Genomic DNA, 20,321 nt, shown 5'->3' with positions numbered 1-20,321 from the left:
CAGCAGGAATGGGAGGAGCTCAAACTCAAGCTCACCACTGCACCGGTACTGGCGTTTTTCGAAACGTCTCGTGCTACTAAAATCTTGACTGATGCCAGCCAGTCCGGCATTGAGGCAGTGCTCCTGCAGCGGGATGACACTGCGTCATGGGCCCCGGTCACCTATGCCTCGCGGGCCATGACCCCCACAGAGCAGCGCTATGCGCAGATCGAAAAGGAGTGCCTGGGTTTGCTAACCGGAATAGACAAGTTCCATGATTATGTGTATGGTCTTCCCCGGTTCACTGTTGAAACTGACCACCGCCCCCTGGTCAGCATCATAAACAAGGACCTGAACGAGATGACGCCTCGCCTCCAGCACATCCTACTTAAACTCAGGAGGTATGACTTCCAACTGGTTTACACCCCAGGGAAGGACCTTATCATAGCGGATGCCCTATCGAGAGCAGTGAGCACGCCGCCAGACTCGGAGGGGTTCGTATGTCAGGTCGAGGCGCAGGTGGCCTTCACATCGGCAAATCTGCCAGCTGACGACTCCAGTCTGGCCCTCATTCGCAGAGAGACTGCGGCCGACCCCCTTCTACAACGGGTGATGCGCCACATGACGGGAGGGTGGCACAAAGGACAGTGCTCACAGTTCTACAATGTCCGAGACGACTTGGCCGTCATTGATGGTGTCCTTCTGAAGCTGGACCGGATTGTGATTCCGCACAGCATGCACAAGCTGGTTCTCGACCAACTACACGAAGGCCACCTGGGGGTTGAGAAGTGCAGACGGAGGGCCCGAGAGGCGGTATACTGGCCAGGCATCAGTGACGATATTGCCAATGTGGTGCTCAACTGCCCAACCTGCCAAAGGTTTCAGCCGACGCAACCTCCTGAAACGCTTCTGCCCCATGAGCTGGTGACGTCCCCATGGGCGAAGGTGGGTGTGGACCTCTTTCACGCGCTCGGCAGGGACTATGTCATCGTCGTTGACTACTTCTCCAACTACCCAAAGGTCACACGCCTGCACGATTTGACGTCGTCCGCTGTCATCAGGGCCTGCAAAGACATTTTCGCTCGCCACGGCATTCCAGTGACGGTCATGTCGGACAATGGGCCCTGTTTCGCCAGCCAGGAATGGTCATTGTTTGCTGCTCGTATAGCTTCACACATGTGACGTCCAGCCCTCAGCACCCCCAGTCCAACGGAAAGGCGGGGAAGGGCGTTCACATTGTCAAGCGGCTCCTCTGTAAGGCTGCTGCTGCCAGATCGGATTTCTGCCTTGCCCTGCTGGCCTATCGCTCGGCCCCACTAGCCACTGGTCTCATAACAGCCCAGCTGCTGATGGGTCGCGCCCTCAGGACTACTGTACCTTCCATCCTGGCGCCCACGATCGACCATGCTCCGGCACTGCACAGGATGCAACTGCAGCACGGTCGCCAGAAGAGGTCATGTGATACACGGGCAACTGATCTTCCCCCCCTGGCCCCTGGAGACGAAGTCCGCATCCGCCTACCAGAAGGTGGCTGGTCAGCACCTGCCGAAGTTCTCCGACGCGTGGCTCCCCGCTCGTTCCTGGTTTGCATGCCTGATGGATCCGTTCGCTGGCGCAATCGCCGGGCTCTTCGCCTACTTCCACGCTCGCTACGGGACCTTACACCGACACCGTGCCCTCCTGTTGTTCCTGATTTCGACTTTGTGGAGCTGCCTGCTACCATGCACCTTCCGTCGTCACCCGTGGCCAGGCCCGTTCCTCAGCCGGTGGTTCCAGACCCACCCTTGAGGCGGTGAACGCAAATTCATCGCCCACCTACTAGACTGGAGTTATGAGACTGTTTATACATTGAACTCATGCAACCACTTTGTTAATATGTTTATGTTCTTATCGTTACAGGAATTCGCTTTATCGTTCAACGTTTCCCCGTTCTTTGTTCATGGTACAACCTCGTTGTTATGTCACACCCGACAACGCCCCTTGTATATAGTTAAACCCCATGTACATGCTGTAAATATTGCATACACACACATTTAGCTACACTCAGTACACATCTCTATTTATAAACACGTAGGCACATAATCCTGTAAGAAAGGGGGGATGTCATGATATTCATGTGAACATCACAGCACATACACACACACATAATGATGGACAGATCAACGGACCAATCAACACACACAACAAGACAGCCAATCACGGACAAGAGCATACACAGTACAAAGCAGGGAACACGACACTTCCTGGGCACTCAAGCAGGAGAGGGCTCAGGGCACAGACCTCATTGCCAGCCACTCAAAGGTTCACCATGTGCTGAATACCAGAGTTTACTATGTTTATAGTTCAATGAAATAAAACTGCGTTGTACCATCCACAACCATGTTGGTTCGTCTGTGTGTCAGAGTACCCAACACTTCAGGTACCAGAATTGAACCCGTGCAGCTGGCCTCACTCTGCATCATAAACCAGCTGTCTAGCCATCGGAGCTAAACCGGCCCTGGAATACAGTACTGGTGGGGAAAGGTCTGTCTCTGTATAACACTGGGGTACAGTACTGGTGGGTACAGGTCTGTCACTGTATAACACTGGGGTACAGTACTGGTGGGTACAGTTCTGTCACTGTATAACACTGGGGTACAGTACTGGTGGGTACAGGTCTGTCACTGTATAACACTGGGGTACAGTACTGGTGGGTACAGGACTGTCACTGTATAACACTGGGGTACAGTACTGGTGGGTACAGTCCTGTCACTGTATAACACTGGGGTACAGTACTGGTGGGTACAGTCCTGTCACTGTATAACACTGGGGTACAGTACTGGTGGGTACAGTCCTGTCACTGTATAACACTGGGGTACAGTACTGGTGGGTACAGTCCTGTCACTGTATAACACTGGGGTACAGTACTGGTGGGTATAGGACTGTCACTGTATAACACTGGGGTACAGTACTGGTGGGTACAGGACTGTGACTGTATAACACTGGGGTACAGTACTGGTGGGTACAGTCCTGTCACTGTATAACACTGGGGTACAGTACTGGTGGGTACAGTCCTGTCACTGTATAACACTGGGGTAGAGCACTGTACTTGTGTGGATGGGTCTGTCGCTGTATAACACTGGGGTAGAGCACTGTTCTTGTGTGGATGGGTCTGTCGCTGTATAACATTGGGGTACAGTACTAGTAGGGAGAGGTGTGCCACTGTATATCACTGTGTTACAGAACTGGTGGGGATAGGTCTGTCATTGTATAATAATGCATATTCTTTGATATATAAAGACTAAACATCAATCTCAATTTTGCAAATTTTAATGGCAAAGTTCAGTGAATTAAAGGATCAATTATGAAATGAAATGAAAATCGCTTATTGTCACAAGTAGGCTTCAAATGAAGTTACTGTGAAAAGCCCCTAGTCGCCATATTCCAGCGCCTGTTCGGGGAGGCTGGTACGGGATTTGAACCGTGCTGCTGGCCTGCCTTGGTCTGCTTTCAAAGCCAGCGATTTAGCCCTGTACTAATTTTTGTGTTTCTATTGGTGTGTGTTGAGGAGCAAGTGTTGGCCAAGACTCCTCTTGCCATTAAATAGTGCCAGGAAATCTTTTACATTCACATAAATGGAGTCCCAGTTTAACTTCTTGTACCCATCAGTACTGCACCCCAAATGTTGTACAATGATAGACCTTTCCCCACCAGTAGTGCACCCACCCCAATGTTATACAGTGACAGACCTTTCCCCACCAGTACTGTACCCCAGTGTTATACAGTGACAGACCTGTCTCCACCTGTACTGCAGCCCAGTGTTATACAGAGACAGACCTGTCCCCACCAGTACTGTATCCCAGTGTTATACAGTGACAGACCTGTCTCCACCTGTACTGCAGCCCAGTGTTATACAGAGACAGACCTGTCCCCACCAGTACTGTATCCCAGTGTTATACAGTGACAGACCTGTCTCCACCTGTACTGCAGCCCAGTGTTATACAGAGACAGACCTGTCCCCACCAGTACTGTATCCCAGTGTTTTACATCTACAGATGACACTGAAAGATGACACTGCAGCACTCCACCAGAACTGCACTGCAGGTTCAGTTTAGCTTATGTGCTGAGGTTCCTGATTGAGATCTGAGATGAGGCCAGAGTGCTGTTATCTGAGCCATGACTGGCACTCCCAGTGCTGGTGGCAGCTAAGGGAGAGGAAGAACAGAGCTTCCACACATTTGGTGTGTTGATACCAAATGTCCACACTGCTAGAATGCCAGTTGGGGATGAATCAAGGAGGGCGTGATTGTCCGCGGGGGGAGGGCGCGATTGTCAGCTGTACCCATTTGATGGAACCCAGGGTTCTGTCTCTGCCATTTCCATTTGGTGTACTGCAAAAAATAAAATGGCTCACTGGAAACCTCACAGTTTTCCACTGGAAGATTATCAATGAATTTGAGACTGTAAGCACTTCAGGACAAAGATAAAAAGAATGCTCTCCACCCCTAGCCTCCCACAAGCCCCTGCAGCAGAAACCATCACCTAATGTTAAAGCAAATCACTACACATGCGGGAAACCTTGAAATAAACAGAAAATACTGGAAATACTCAGCAGATCAGACAGCTTCCGCGGAGGGGGGAGAAGACAGAGAGATAGAGTTAGTGTTGCAGGTGTCAACTGTTAGCTTGGAAAACAAAGGACACCTCTTAAGAAAAATCACATTCCATGAAAGAATAAGAAGAGGTCTCCCTGCTAAGACAGAAGATGAGGAAAACTGTTTTCTCTCAGAGGATCATCAGTCTGTGGAATTCTCTTCTGCAAAGAGTTAAGGAATCTGGGTCATTGAATTTATTGAAGACAGACTTAGACAGATTTTGACAGGCAAGGGATTGAAAGGTGATGGGCGGCAGACTGGAAAGTGCAGCTGAGACCACAACCGGATCAGCCAGGACTTTACTGAATTCTTGAAGAGCCAAATTGCCTACTCCTGCTCCCAAGTCAGATGTTCCTATGTTCCTTTCTCAACAGATGCTTGCTGAGTATTCCCAGCAATTTCAATTTTGAAGTCTCCTACACTGCACTGCACCATTTGGGGCAATACTATGTGGTACAGTATCAGTTACAATCCACTGCACAACAGAATAACAGTCTTAATCTTGAAAGATACAGGTGTCACCCCTCGGCATCCACAGCCTTCGGGAGCAGCGAATTCCAGATATCCACTGTGAAAAAGGGCTTTTTCCAGAGGTGACACGTCTAAAACTGAACATAGTACAGTGCTCCGCGAGGATCTAACCAGAAAACTGAACACAGCAAAGTACTCCGGCGAGGATCTGACCGGCAAACTGAACACAGTACAGTGCTCTGGCTGGGGTCTAACAGGAAAACTGAACACAGTACAGTGCTCCGGATGGGATTTAACCAGCAAACTCAACACAGTACGGTGCTCCGGCTAGGATCTAACCAGCAAACTGAACACAGTACAGTGCTCCGGCTGGGGTCTAACCAGCAAACTGAACACAGTACAGTGCTCCGGATGGGATCTAACCAGCAAACTGAACACAGTACAGTGCTCCGGCTAGGATCTAACCAGCAAACTGAACACAGTACAGTGCTCCGGCTGGGGTCTAACAGGAAAACTGAACACAGTACAGTGCTCCGGATGGGATCTAACAGGAAAACTGAACACAGTACAGTGCTCCGGATGGGATGTAACCAGCAAACACAACACAGTACAGTGCTCTTGCTAGGATCTAACCAGCAAACTGAACACAGTACAGTGCTCCGGATGGGATCTAACCAGCAAACTCAACACAGTACAATGCTCCGGTTAGGATCTAACCAGAAACTGAACACAGTACAGAGCTCCGGCTGGTATCTAACCAGCAAACTGAACACAGTACAGTGTTCCGGCACGGATCTAACCAGCAAACTGAACACAGTACGGTGCTCTGGCTGGGGTCTAACCAGCAAACTGAACACAGTACAGTGCTCCGGCTGGGATCTAACAGGAAAACTGTACACAGTACAGTGCTCCGGCTGGGGTCTAACCAGCAAACTGAACACAGTACAGTGTTCCGGCTCGGATCTAACCAGCAAACTGAACACAGTACGGTGCTCTGGCTGGGGTCTAACCAGCAAACTGAACACAGTACAGTGCTCCGGATGGGATCTAACCAGCAAACTCAACACAGTACAGTGCTCCGGCTAGGATCTAACCAGCAAACTGAACACAATACAGTGCTCCGGCTGGGGTCTAACCAGCAAACTGAACACAGTACAGTGCTCCGGCTGGGGTCTAACCAGCAAACTGAACACAGTACAGTGCTCCGGCTGTGATCTAACAGGAAAACTGAACACAGTACAGTGCTCCGGCTAGGATCTAACCAGCAAACTGAACACAGTACAGTGCTCCGGCTGGGATCGAACCAGAAAACTGAACACAGTACAGTGCTCCGGTTTGGATCTAACCAGCAAACTGAACACAGTACAGTGCTCCGGCTGGGAGCTAACCAGCAAACTGAACACAGTACAGTGCTCCGGCTGGGATCTAACAGGAAAACTGAACACAGTACAGTGCTCCGGCTGGGATCTAACAGGAAAACTGAACACAGTACAGTGCTGCAGCTAGGGTCTAACCAGCAAACTCAACACAGTACAGTGCTCCGGCTAGGATCTAACCAGCAAACTGAACACAGTACAGTGCTCCGGCTAGGATCTAACCAGCAAACTGAACACAGTACAGTGCTCCGGCTAGGATCAAACCGGAAAACTGAACACAGTACAGAACTCCGGCTGGGGTCTAACCAGCAAACTGAACACAGTACAGTGCTCCGGCTAGGATCTAACCAGCAAACTGAACACAGTACAGTGCTCCGGCTAGGATCAAACCGGAAAACTGAACACAGTACAGTGCTCTGGCTAGGATCAAACCGGAAAACTGAACACAGTACAGTGCTCCGGCTAGGATCAAACCGGAAAACTGAACACAGTACAGTGCTCCAGTTGGGGTCTAACCAGCAAACTGAACACAGTACAGTGCTCCGGCTAGGATCTAACCAGCAAACTGAAGACAGTACAGTGCTCCGGCTGGGGTCTAACCAGCAAACTGAACACAGTACAGTGCTCCGGCTAGAATCTAACCAGCAAACTGCACACAGTACAGTGCTCCGGCTAGAATCTAACCAGCAAACTGAACACAGTACAGTGCTCCGGCTAGGGTCTAACAGGAAAACTGAACACAGTACAGTGCTCCGGCTGAGATCTAACCAGCAAACTGAACACAGTACAGTGCTCCGGCTGGGATCTAACAGGAAAACTGAACACAGTACAGTGCTGCGGCTGGGATCTAACCAGCAATCTGAACACAGTACGGTGCTCCGGCTGGGAGCTAACCAGCAAACTGAACACATAACAGTGCACCGACTAGGATCAAACCAGCAAACTGAACACAGTACAGTGCTCCGGCTAGGATCAAACCGGAAAACTGAACACAGTACAGTGCTCCGGCTGGGATCTAACCAGCAAACTGAACACAGTACAGTGCTGCAGCTAGGGTCTAACCAGAAAACTGAACACAGTACAGTGCTGCAGCTAGGGTCTAACAGGAAAACTGACCGCAGTACAGTGCTCCGGATGGGATGTAACAGGAAAACTGAACACAGTACAGTGCTCCGGATGGGATCTAACAAGCAAACTGAACACAGTACAGTGCTCCGGCTGTGATCTAACCAGCAAACTGAACACAGTACAGTGCTCCGGCTAGGATCTAACCAGCAAACTGAACACAGTACAGTGCTCCGGCTGGGATCTAACCAGCAAACTGAACACAGTACAGTGCTCCGGCTAGGATCTAACCAGCAAACTGAACACAGTACAGTGCTCCGGCTGGGGTCTAACCAGCAAACGGAACACAGTACAGTGCTCCGGCTGGGATCTAACCAGCAAACTGAACACAGTACAGTGCTCCGGCTGGGATCTAACCAGCAAACTGAACACAGTACAATGCTCCGGATGGGATCCAACCAGCAAACTCAACACAGTACGGTGCTCCGGCTAGGATCTAACCCGAAAACTGAACGCAGTACAGTGCTCCGTCTGGGGTCTAACCAGCAAACTGAACACAGTACAGTGCTCCGGCTAGGATCTAACCAGCAACCTGAACACAGTACAGTGCTCCGGCTAGGATCTAACCAGCAAACTGAACACAGTACAGTGCTCCGGCGAGGATCTAACCAGCAAACTGAACACAGTACAGTGCTCCAGCTGGGGTCTAACCAGCAAACTGTACACAGCACAGTGCTCCGGCTGGGATCTAACAGGAAAACTGAACACAGTACAGTGCTCCGGCTGGGATCTAACCAGCAAACTGAACACAGTACAGTGCTCCGGCTGGGAGCTAACCAGCAAACTGAACACAGTACAGTGCTCCGGCTGGGATCTAACCAGCAAACTGAACACAGTACAGTGCTCCGGCTGGGAGCTAACCAGCAAACTGAACACAGTACAGTGCTCCAGCTGGGGTCTAACCAGCAAACTGTACACAGCACAGTGCTCCGGCTGGGATCTAACAGGAAAACTGAACACAGTACAGTGCTCCGGCTGGGAGCTAACCAGCAAACTGAACACAGTACAGTGCTCCGGCTGGGATCTAACCAGCAAACTGAACACAGTACAGTGCTCCGGCTGGGATCTAACAGGAAAACTGAACACAGTACAGTGCTCCGGCTGGGATCTAACAGGAAAACTGTACACAGCACAGTGCTCCGGCTGGGATCTAACAGGAAAACTCAACACAGTACAGTGCTCCGGCTGGGATCTAACCAGCAAACTGAACACAGTACAGTGCTCCGGCTGGGATCTAACCAGCAAACTGAACACAGTACAGTGCTCCGGCTGGGATCTAACCAGCAAACTGAACACAGTACAGTGCTCCGGCTGGGATCTAACCAGCAAACTGAACACAGTACAGTGCTCCGGCTGGGATCTAACAGGAAAACCGTACACAGCACAGTGCTCCGGCTGGGATCTAACCAGCAAACTGAACACAGTACAGTGCTCCGGCTGGGAGCTAACCAGCAAACTGTACACAGCACAGTGCTCCGGCTGGGATCTAACAGGAAAACTGAACACAGTACAGTGCTCCGGCTGGGATCTAACAGGAAAACTGAACACAGTACAGTGCTCCGGCTGGCATCTAACAGGAAAACTGAACACAGTACAGTGCTCCGGCTGGGAGCTAACCAGCAAACTGAACACAGTACAGTGCTCCGGCTAGGATCAAACCGGAAAACTGAACACAGTACAATGCTCCGGCTGGGGTCTAACCAGCAAACTGAACACAGAACAGTGCTCCGGCTAGGATCTAACCAGCAAACTGAACACAGTACAGTGCTCTGGCTAGGATCAAACCGGAAAACTGAACACAGTACAGTGCTCCGGCTAGGATCAAACCGGAAAACTGAACACAGTACAGTGCTCCGGCTAGGATCTAACCAGCAAACTGAACACAGTACAGTGCTCCGGCTAGGATCAAACCGGAAAACTGAACACAGTACAGTGCTCCGGCTAGGATCAAACCGGAAAACTGAACACAGTACAGTGCTCCGGCTGGGAGCTAACCAGCAAACTGAACACAGTACAGTGCTCCGGCTAGGATCAAACCGGAAAACTGAACACAGTACAATGCTCCGGCTGGGGTCTAACCAGCAAACTGAACACAGAACAGTGCTCCGGCTAGGATCTAACCAGCAAACTGAACACAGTACAGTGCTCTGGCTAGGATCAAACCGGAAAACTGAACACAGTACAGTGCTCCGGCTAGGATCAAACCGGAAAACTGAACACAGTACAGTGCTCCGGCTAGGATCTAACCAGCAAACTGAACACAGTACAGTGCTCCGGCTAGGATCAAACCGGAAAACTGAACACAGTACAGTGCTCCGGCTAGGATCAAACCGGAAAACTGAACACAGTACAGTGCTCCGGCTAGGATCTAACCAGCAAACTGAAGACAGTACAGTGCTCCGGCTGGGGTCTAACCAGCAAACTGAACACAGTACAGTGCTCCGGCTGGGAGCTAACCAGCAAACTGAACACAGTACAGTGCTCCGGCTAGAATCTAACCAGCAAACTGAACACAGTACAGTGCTCCGGCTAGAATCTAACCAGCAAACTGAACACAGTAAAGTGCTCCGGCTCGGGTCTAACAGGAAAACTGAACACAGTACAGTGCTCCGGCTAGGGTCTAACAGGAAAACTGAACACAGTACAGTGCTCCGGCTGGGATCTAACCAGCAAACTGAACACAGTACAGTGCTCCGGCTGGGATCTAACAGGAAAACTGAACACAGTACAGTGCTCCGGCTAGAATCTAACCAGCAAACTGAACACAGTACAGTGCTCCGGCTAGGGTCTAACAGGAAAACTGAACACAGTACAGTGCTCCGGCTGGGATCTAACCAGCAAACTGAACACAGTACAGTGCACCGGCTGGGATCTAACAGGAAAACTGAACACAGTACAGTGCTGCGGCTGGGATCTAACCAGCAATCTGAACACAGTACGGTGCTCCGGCTGGGAGCTAACCAGCAAACTGAACACATAACAGTGCACCGACTAGGATCAAACCAGCAAACTGAACACAGTACAGTGCTCCGGCTAGGATCAAACCGGAAAACTGAACACAGTACAGTGCTCCGGCTGGGATCTAACCAGCAAACTGAACACAGTACAGTGCTGCAGCTAGGGTCTAACCAGAAAACTGAACACAGTACAGTGCTCCGCCTGGGATCGAACCAGCAAACGCAACACAGTACAGTGCTGCAGCTAGGGTCTAACAGGAAAACTGACCGCAGTACAGTGCTCCGGATGGGATGTAACAGGAAAACTGAACACAGTACAGTGCTCCGGATGGGATCTAACCAGCAAACTGAACACAGTACAGTGCTCCGGCTGTGATCTAACCAGCAAACTGAACACAGTACAGTGCTCCGGCTAGGATCTAACCAGCAAACTGAACACAGTACAGTGCTCCGGCTGGGATCTAACCAGCAAACTGAACACAGTACAGTGCTGCAGCTAGGGTCTAACCAGAAAACTGAACACAGTACAGTGCTCCGGCTGGGATCGAACCAGCAAACTCAACACGGTACAGTGCTGCAGCTAGGGTCTAACAGGAAAACTGTCCGCAGTACAGTGCTCCGGATGGGATGTAACAGGAAAACTGAACACAGTACAGTGCTCCGGATGGGATCTAACCAGCAAACTGAACACAGTACAGTGCTCCGGCTGGGGTCTAACCAGCAAACTGAACACAGTACAGTGCTCCGGCTGGGATCTAACCAGCAAACTGAACACAGTACAGTGCTCCGGCTGGGATCTAACCAGCAAACTGAACACAGTACAATGCTCCGGATGGGATCCAACCAGCAAACTCAACACAGTACGGTGCTCCGGCTAGGATCTAACCCGAAAACTGAACGCAGTACAGTGCTCCGGCTGGGGTCTAACCAGCAAACTGAACACAGTACAGTGCTCCGGCTGGGAGCTAACCAGCAAACTGAACACAGTACAGTGCTCCGGCTGGGATCTAACAGGAAAACTGAACACAGTACAGTGCTCCGGCTGGGATCTAACAGGAAAACTGTACACAGCACAGTGCTCCGGCTGGGATCTAACAGGAAAACTGAACACAGTACAGTGCTCCGGCTGGGATCTAACCAGCAAACTGAACACAGTACAGTGCTCCGGCTGGGATCTAACCAGCAAACTGAACACAGTACAGTGCTCCGGCTGGGAGCTAACCAGCAAACTGAACACAGTACAGTGCTCCGGCTGGGAGCTAACCAGCAAACTGAACACAGTACAGTGCTCCGGCTGGGATCTAACAGGAAAACTGAACACAGTACAGTGCTCCGGCTGGGATCTAACAGGAAAACTGAACACAGTACGGTGCTCCGGCTAGGATCTAACCAGCAAACTGAACACAGTACAGTGCTCCAGCTGGGGTCTAACCAGCAAACTGTACACAGTACAGTGCTCCGGCTGGGATCTAACAGGAAAACTGAACACAGTGCAGTGCTCCGGCTGGGATCTAACCAGCAAACTGAACACAGTACAGTGCTCCGGCTGGGAGCTAACCAGCAAACTGAACACAGTACAGTGCTCCGGCTGGGATCTAACAGGAAAACTGAACACAGTACAGTGCTCCGGCTGGGATCTAACCAGCAAACTGAACACAGCACAGTGCTCCGGCTGGGATCTAACAGAAAAACTGAACACAGTACAGTGCTCCGGCTGGGATCTAACAGGAAAACTGAACACAGTACGGTGCTCCGGCCTGGATCTAACCAGCAAACTGAAAACAGTACAGTGCTCCGGATGGGATCTAATCAGCAAACTGAACACAGTACAGTGCTCCGGCTGGCACCTAACAGGAAAACTGAACACAGTACGGTGCTCCGGCCTGGATCTAACCAGCAAACTGAAAACAGTACAGTGCTCCGGATGGGATCTAACCAGCAAACTGAACACAGTACAGTGCTCCGGCTGGGATCTAACCAGCAAACTGAACACAGTACAGTGCTCCGGCTGGGAGCTAACCAGCAAACTGAACACAGTACAGTGCTCCGGCTGGGATCTAACAGGAAAACTGAACACAGTACAGTGCTCCGGCTGGGATCTAACCAGCAAACTGAACACAGCACAGTGCTCCGGCTGGGATCTAACAGAAAAACTGAACACAGTACAGTGCTCCGGCTGGGATCTAACAGGAAAACTGAACACAGTACGGTGCTCCGGCCTGGATCTAACCAGCAAACTGAAAACAGTACAGTGCTCCGGATGGGATCTAATCAGCAAACTGAACACAGTACAATGCTCCGGCTAGGATCTAACCAGCAAACTCAACACAGTACAGTGCTGCAGCTAGGGTCTAACCAAAAAACTGAACACGGTACAGTGCTCCGGCTAGGATCTAACCAGGAAACTGAACACAGTACAGTGCTCCGGCTAGGATCAAACCGGAAAACTGAACACAGTACAGTGCTCCGGCTGGGATCTAACCAGCAAACTGAACCCAGCACAGTGCTCCGGCTATGATCAAACCGGAAAACTGAACCCAGTACAGTGCTCCGGCTGGGATCTAACCAGCAAACTGAACACAGTACAGTGCTCCGGCTAGGATCTAACCAGCAAACTGAACACAGTACGGTGCTCCGGCTAGGATCTAACCAGCAAACTGAAAACAGTACAGTGCACCGGCTAGGATCTAACCAGAAAACTCAACACAGTACAGTGCTCCGGCTGGGATCTAACCAGCAAACTCAACTCAGTACAGTGCTCCGGCTAGGATCTAACCAGCAAACTGAACACAGTACAATGCTCCGGCTAGGATCTAACCAGCAAACTGAACACAGTACGGTGCTCCGGCTGGGATCTAACCAGCAAACTGAACCCAGTACAGTGCTCCGGCTGGGATCTAACAAGCAAACTGAACCCAGTACAGTGCTCCGGCTAGGATCTAACCAGCAAACTGAACACAGTACAGTGCTCCGGCTAGGATCTAACCAGCAAACTGAACACAGTACAGTGCTCCGGCTGGGGGTCTAACCAGCAAACTGAACACAGTACAATGCTCCGGCTGGGGTCTAACCAGCAAACTGAACACAGTACGGTGCTCCGGCTAGGATCTAACCAGCAAACTGAAAACAGTACAGTGCTCCGGATGGTATCTAACCAGCAAACTGAACACAGTACAATGCTCCGGCTGGGATCTAACCAGCAAACTGAACACAGTACAATGCACCGGCTAGGATCTAACCAGAAAGCTCAACACAGTACAGTGCTGCAGCTAGGGTTTATCCAGAAAACTGAACACAGTACAGTGCTCCGGCTGGGATCTAACCAGCAAACTGAACACAGTACAATGCTCCGGCTGGGATCTAACCAGCAAACTCAACACAGTACAGTGCTCCGGCTGGGATCTAACCAGCAAACTGAACACAGTACAATGCTCCGGCTGGGATCTAACCAGCAAACTCAACATCAGTACAGTGCTCCGGCTAGGATCTAACCAGCAAACTGAACACAGTACAGTGCTCCGGCTAGGATCTAACCAGAAAACTCAACACAGTACAGTGCTGCAGCTAGGGTCTAACCAGAAAACTGAACACGGTACAGTGCTCCGGCTAGGATCTAACCAGGAAACTGAACACAGTACAATGCACCGGCTAGGATCTAACCAGAAAGCTCAACACAGTACAGTGCTGCAGCTAGGGTTTATCCAGAAAACTGAACACGGTACAGTGCTCCGGCTGGGATCTAACCAGCAAACTGAACACAGTACAGTGCTCCGGCTAGGATCTAACCAGCAAACTGAACACAGTACAGTGCTCCGGCTAGGATCTAACCAGCAAACTGAACACAGTACGGTGCTCCGGCTAGGATCTAACCAGCAAACTGAACACAGTACGGTGCTCCGGCTAGGATCTAACCAGCAAACTGAAAACAGTACAATGCTCCGGCTAGGATCTAACCAGCAAACTGAACACAGTACAGTGCTCCGGCTAGGATCTAACCAGAAAACTCAACCCAGTACAGTGCTCCGGCTAGGATCTAACCAGCAAACTGAACACAGTACAGTGCTCCGGCTAGGATCTAACCAGCAAATTCAACACAGTACAGTGCTCCGGCTAGGATCTAACCAGCAAACTGAACACGGTACAGTGCTCCGGCTAGGATCTAACCAGGAAACTGAACACAGTACAATGCACCGGCTTGGATCTAACCAGAAAGCTCAACACAGTACAGTGCTGCAGCTAGGGTTTATCCAGAAAACTGAACACGGTACAGTGCTCCGGCTGGGATCTAACCAGCAAACTGAACACAGTACAGTGCTCCGGCTAGGATCTAACCAGCAAACTGAACACAGTACAGTGCTCCGGCTCGGATCTAACCAGCAAACTGAACACAGTACGGTGCCCCGGCTAGGATCTAACCAGCAAACTGAAAACAGTACAATGCTCCAGCTAGGATCTAACCAGAAAACTCAACACAGTACAGTGCTCCGGCTGGGATCTAACCAGCAAACTCAACACAGTACAGTGCTCCGGCTAGGATCTAACCAGCAAACTGAACACAGTACAGTGCTCCGGCTAGGATCTAACCAGAAAACTCAACACAGTACAGTGCTGCAGCTAGGGTCTAACCAGAAAACTGAACACGGTACAGTGCTCCGGCTAGGATCTAACCAGGAAACTGAACACAGTACAGTGCTCCGGCTAGGATCAAACCGGAAAACTGAACACAGTACAGTGCTCCGGCTAGGGTCTAACCAGCAAACTGAACACAGTACAGTGCTCCGGCTGGGATCTAACCAGCAAACTGAACCCAGTACAGTGCTCCGGCTAGGATCTAACCAGCAAACTGAACACAGTACAGTGTTACGGCTGGGATCTAACATGCAAACTGAACCCAGTACAGTGCTCCGGCTAGGATCTAACCAGCAAACTGAACACAGTACAGTGCTCCGGCTAGGATCTAACCAGCAAACTGAACACAGTACAGTGCTCCGGCTGGGGTCTAACCAGCAAACTGAACACAGTACAGTGCTCCGGCTAGGATCTAACCAGCAAACTGAAAACAGTACAGTGCTCCGGATGGTATCTAACCAGCAAACTGAACACAGTACAATGCTCCGGCTCGGATCTAACCAGCAAACTCAACACAGTACAGTGCTCCGGCTAGGATCTAACCAGCAAACTGAACACAGTACAATGCACCGGCTAGGATCTAACCAGAAAACTCAACACAGTACAATGCTGCAGCTAGGGTTTATCCAGAAAACTGAACACGGTGCAGTGCTCCAGCTAGGATCTAACCAGCAAACTGAACACAGTACAGTGCTCCGGCTGGGGCCTAACCAGCAAACTGAACACAGTACAGTGCTCCGGCTAGGATCTAACCGGAAAACTGAACACAGTACATTACTCCGGCTAGGATCTAACCAGCAAACTGAACACAGTACAGTGCTCCGGCTAGGATCTAACCAGCAAACTGAACACGGTACAGAGCTCCGGATAGGATCTAACCAGCAAATTGAACACAGTACAGTGCTCCGGCTGGGATCTAACCAGCAAACTGAACACAGTACAGTGCTCCGGCTGGTGTCTAACCAGCAAACTGAACACAGTACAATGCTCCGGCTAGGATCTAACCAGCAAACTGAACACAGTACAGTGCTCCGGCTGGGGTCTAACCAGATAACAGAACGCAGTACAGTGCTCCAGCTAGTATTTAACTGGAAAACGGAGTGCAATATAGTGCTCTGGCTCGGATCTAACAGGAAAACCGAACGCATGAAAGTACTCCAGCTCAGGTCTAACTAGTGTGGTATGGTGGCACGGTGGTTAGCACTCCTGCCTCTCAGCTGAAGTGACACAGGTTCGATTTCAGCCTTGCGTGACTGTGGAGTTTGCACGTTTTCCCCATGTCTGCCTGGGTTTCTCCGGTTTCCTGCTAGGGTCCAAAAATGTTCATTTACGTGGATTGGCCATGCTAAATTGCCCCTTAGTGTCCAGGGATGTACAGGTTACGTTACAGGGATAGGGTAGGTTGGATGGGAGAGTGAACCTGGGTAGGGTGCTCTTTCGGAGGGTCAGTGCAGACACAATGGGCAGAATGGCCTCCTTGTGCAGTGTAGGTATTCTATGCATAGTGCTCTAGCTAGGGTTTAACCAGAAAGCTGAACTAGAGGTCAGTGCACAACTGGAAAATCATTTCCTCCCTTGTGTTCCAGCTCCTGAGATAGATAGGCCACAATTCCAAAAGTCTTTTGAATTGTTTTTTGTACCGATTGATTCAAATCTCTGCTCCTCCACTACCACCATTTAGAAAATATTCTGACTGTCTTTCTTGGGTCCAAAGTAGGTGACCTACCGCCTGCACATATTAAACTTCATGAGCCTCTGTTTGGCCCACTCACTCAACCTACTGATGCTCATTTACAACTTTCTGCTTCCATCTGCATTATTTACTGTGCCACCTAACTTAGTGTCATCCACAAACTTGGAAATACAGCTGTATGCCTTTTCATTAATAAATAGGTTGAAAAGTTGAGGCTCTAGTACAGATCCCTGGAGAATACCACTAATGATTTCCTGCCAGAGTACCTATCAGTTCATAAGTTCATAAGATATCGCAGAAGAATTAGGCCATTTGGCCCATCGAGTCTGCTCCGCCATTCTATCATGGCTGATATGTTTCTCACCTGCTACCTACAACGTTACAGGCTAAGAGCTGGGTTTTAAAATCAGCCAGAGATCTGCTCCCTGGAACACATGACCAATGAGTGGGAGTCGGCAATTTAGCCTCCCAAGCCTAATACCCTCATGGCTGATCCCATTCTGGCCTCAACTCCACCGTCCTGCCCGTTCTCCATAACCATTCAACCCATTACCAATTAAAAATCTGACTAACTCTTCCTTAAATTTACTCACTATCCCTGCATCCACCGCACTCTGGGGTAGCGATTTCCACAGATTTACAACGCTTTGGGAGAAGTAGTTTTTCCTCAAATCTGTTTTAAATGTGCTACCTCTTATTCTAAGATTATGACCTCTCATTTTAGAATGGCCCACAAGAGGAAGCACCAGCTAATATGCTGGAGTTCTTCGAACATGTCACAAGAAAAGTGGATAATGAGAGTCCTGTAAGACCATTAGACATAGGAGCAGAAATAGGCCACTCGGCCTATCGAGTCTGCTCCGCCATCCAATCATGGCTGATATTTTTCTCATCCCAATCTCCTGCCTTCTCCCCATAACACGTGATCCCCTTATTAATCAAGAACCTAGCTATCCCTGTCTTGCAGACACTCAGTGAATTGGCCTCCACAGCCTTCTGCGGTAAAGAGTTCCACAGATTCACCACCCTCTGGCTGAAGAAATTCCTCCTCATCTCAGTTATTTCTGTCTCCCACCACTCACCCAATTCCCAACAGATGTCAAAAGGCTTCCTTCAATTCCATAGGCTTTCACTCATTTTCTCATATGGTACTTAAAGTACATTTTCCCCAAGCTTAATAGTTTATTTTTTTTAAATATAAATTTAGAGTACCCAATTCATTTTTTCCAATTAAGGGGCAATTTGGCGTGGCCAATCCACCTACCCTGCACATCTTTGGGTTTTGGGGGCGAAACCCACGCAAACACGGGGAGAATGTGTAAACTCCACACGAACAGTGACCCAGAGCCGGGATCGAACCTGGGACCTCGGCGCCGTGAGGCAGCAGGGCCAAATTACCTGACAGCACATTTTTCGGGACTTGTGGGAGGAAACCGGAGCACCCGGAGGAAACCCACGCAGCCACGAGAACGTGCAGACTCCGCACAGACAGTGACCCAAGCCGGGAATCGAACCTGGGACCCTGGCGCTGTGAAACAACCGTGCTAACCACTGTGCTACCATTTGGGTGGGGTAAGGAGAGATTAATTTCCTAATGAACACTTCAGAGTAATTCAGGTGTGGGTAAACCACTGCCTCACACAATAGACTGGGCTAATCAGAATATCTATTCTCTCCAGCAAGCATTGTTTTTTTCACCATCAATCCTGGGGATGGTCTTTAGAAAATTACAGTTGGTCTCCTTTGGGCCGAGAAGGTTAAGGGGGAGATTTGATGGATAATTGAGAGTAAATAAGGCGACATTATTTCCAAAGGCTGAAGGAACATTAACCAGAGGGATACAGATTGAAGGTGATTGACAAAGTGAGGGACCCCGGGGGGGGGGCGCAGAATGAGCGTGTATTTACACAGTCAGGAATGCATTGCCTGAAGCACGTTCAGTCGCAAGTTTGGAAAGAGAATTGAATACTGGTGCCACTGCAAGAGAACAAGGGGGTGAGATCAGTTGGACTGTTGCAAAGAGCTTGGCACGGAATGGACCAAATGGCTCTGCTGTATCATTCTATTGCACAGAGTAAGTTTCAGATTACTCCCCCTCCCTCTCTCTCCCCAACCCTTTCCCTTCCATGCACTCACCTCACCCCCCCTCTCCCTTTGCCACTCTCCCTCCCCCCCTTTTTTTCCTCCTCAATTTATCTGCCGCATCAAACCCCAATTGCCGCTCTCAGACACACACACACACACACACCTCCCCCAGAAAACTAGTTCACAAATAATAAGCGCCCAGCCGTGATAGTAACTCCACGGGCAGGTTGAGCCCATCTCCTGCAGAGGGGCTGACACGCTCTCCCCTGCATCAAAACACTAACACCCACTTTGTCCTGACCTTGTGTGCAGCCTGATGGGTTTAAACAGAGTCTTGCTGTGCCCTCGATTGCTGCCATCCACTCACCTGATCTACCGGCACTGGGGAGAGACTTGTAGCGGCCCATGTGTCCCCTCCCCAGGGCTGGGGCTGGGGCTGCCCTCACTCGGTACTCTGCTCCCACTCCGTGTCTCGCTGATTCATCTCCGAGCCTGCCTGTGTTTCTTGGGGGCTGGATATAGAGGGAGCCGCAGTACACACGGCTTTCTGATGCAGGCGCCTGCAGCCAGTCCCCTCCCACCTCCTGCAACTGATGCCGGCAGTCTCACTGCAAAGCTTTGCCGAAAGAGATTTGGGGAGGGTTGCAAGGAGCCCACTTCAGCTTGAGGGGCTCGGGCCCCTCTGCAGGTCCACAGGGAGCTGCTCAGTAACAAGATTCAAACCGTTTCTCTTTCAATTGCTCAGCAAGTCCTCAATGGTGCTGGTGGGTTCCCCTGGGTAACTGGGCATTAACATGATAAGAACATTTCATCATATCTCTCCGGTGGAGAAAACCAGTTCAACTGGAATGGTTAACTCCAGTTGCCGTTCGGGAATTGGGGCCCGTTGTCCAGAGTTGCCGTCAGTCAGTTTTCCTGAGAAGCTCTCCTGGAGCTGGGCAGGAGAGAATTTCCGTTTCTACAGCATTTTATCATGATCTCAGGATGCCCCACAAGCAATAGAAGCTGGGGAAAGGCCATCCTGTCCCTCGAGACTTAAACAACTTTTCTTCTCTTTATTTTACATTGAAAGATAGACAATAGAATCATTCAGCCCTTCGAACCTTTCAGCCATTCAATAAGCTCCTGGCTGATCACCGTTGCGGTGATGGGTCCTGCCCCATCCCAATATCCCTTCATGCCCCCAAATCTATTGGCCTCTGTCTTGAGTATGTTCAATGACTAAACATCCACAGCTCTCTGGACAGAATTACAAAGATTCACAACCCTCTGGGTGAAGACATTTCTCCTCATCTCAATCCTACATCAGTAAGAGTCTTCCAACACCGGGTTAAAGTCCAACAGGTTTGTTTCGATGTCACTAGCTTTCGGA

At 50.2% G+C, this 20,321-nt stretch overlaps 1 protein-coding gene across 1 annotated transcript in view; it reads right to left on the bottom strand.

The window, feature by feature from the left end:
- The window catches only part of LOC140395448 (epsin-2-like), a 204,543-nt gene extending 184,926 nt beyond the window's left edge, over positions 1 to 19,617 (bottom strand). The window contains 1 exon segment of the mRNA XM_072483217.1: positions 19,317 to 19,617. Within this exon segment, the coding sequence (XP_072339318.1) occupies positions 19,317 to 19,356 (40 nt within the window). The 5' untranslated portion in view covers positions 19,357 to 19,617.
- Between the last annotated feature and the right edge of the window lie 704 nt (positions 19,618 to 20,321).

Source organism: Scyliorhinus torazame, chromosome 18 (genome assembly GCF_047496885.1).
Source record: "Scyliorhinus torazame isolate Kashiwa2021f chromosome 18, sScyTor2.1, whole genome shotgun sequence".
NCBI lineage: Eukaryota > Metazoa > Chordata > Chondrichthyes > Carcharhiniformes > Scyliorhinidae > Scyliorhinus > Scyliorhinus torazame.
The sequence above is the reverse complement of the archived record's forward strand: the minus strand, read 5'-3'. Positions and strand labels throughout refer to the sequence as shown.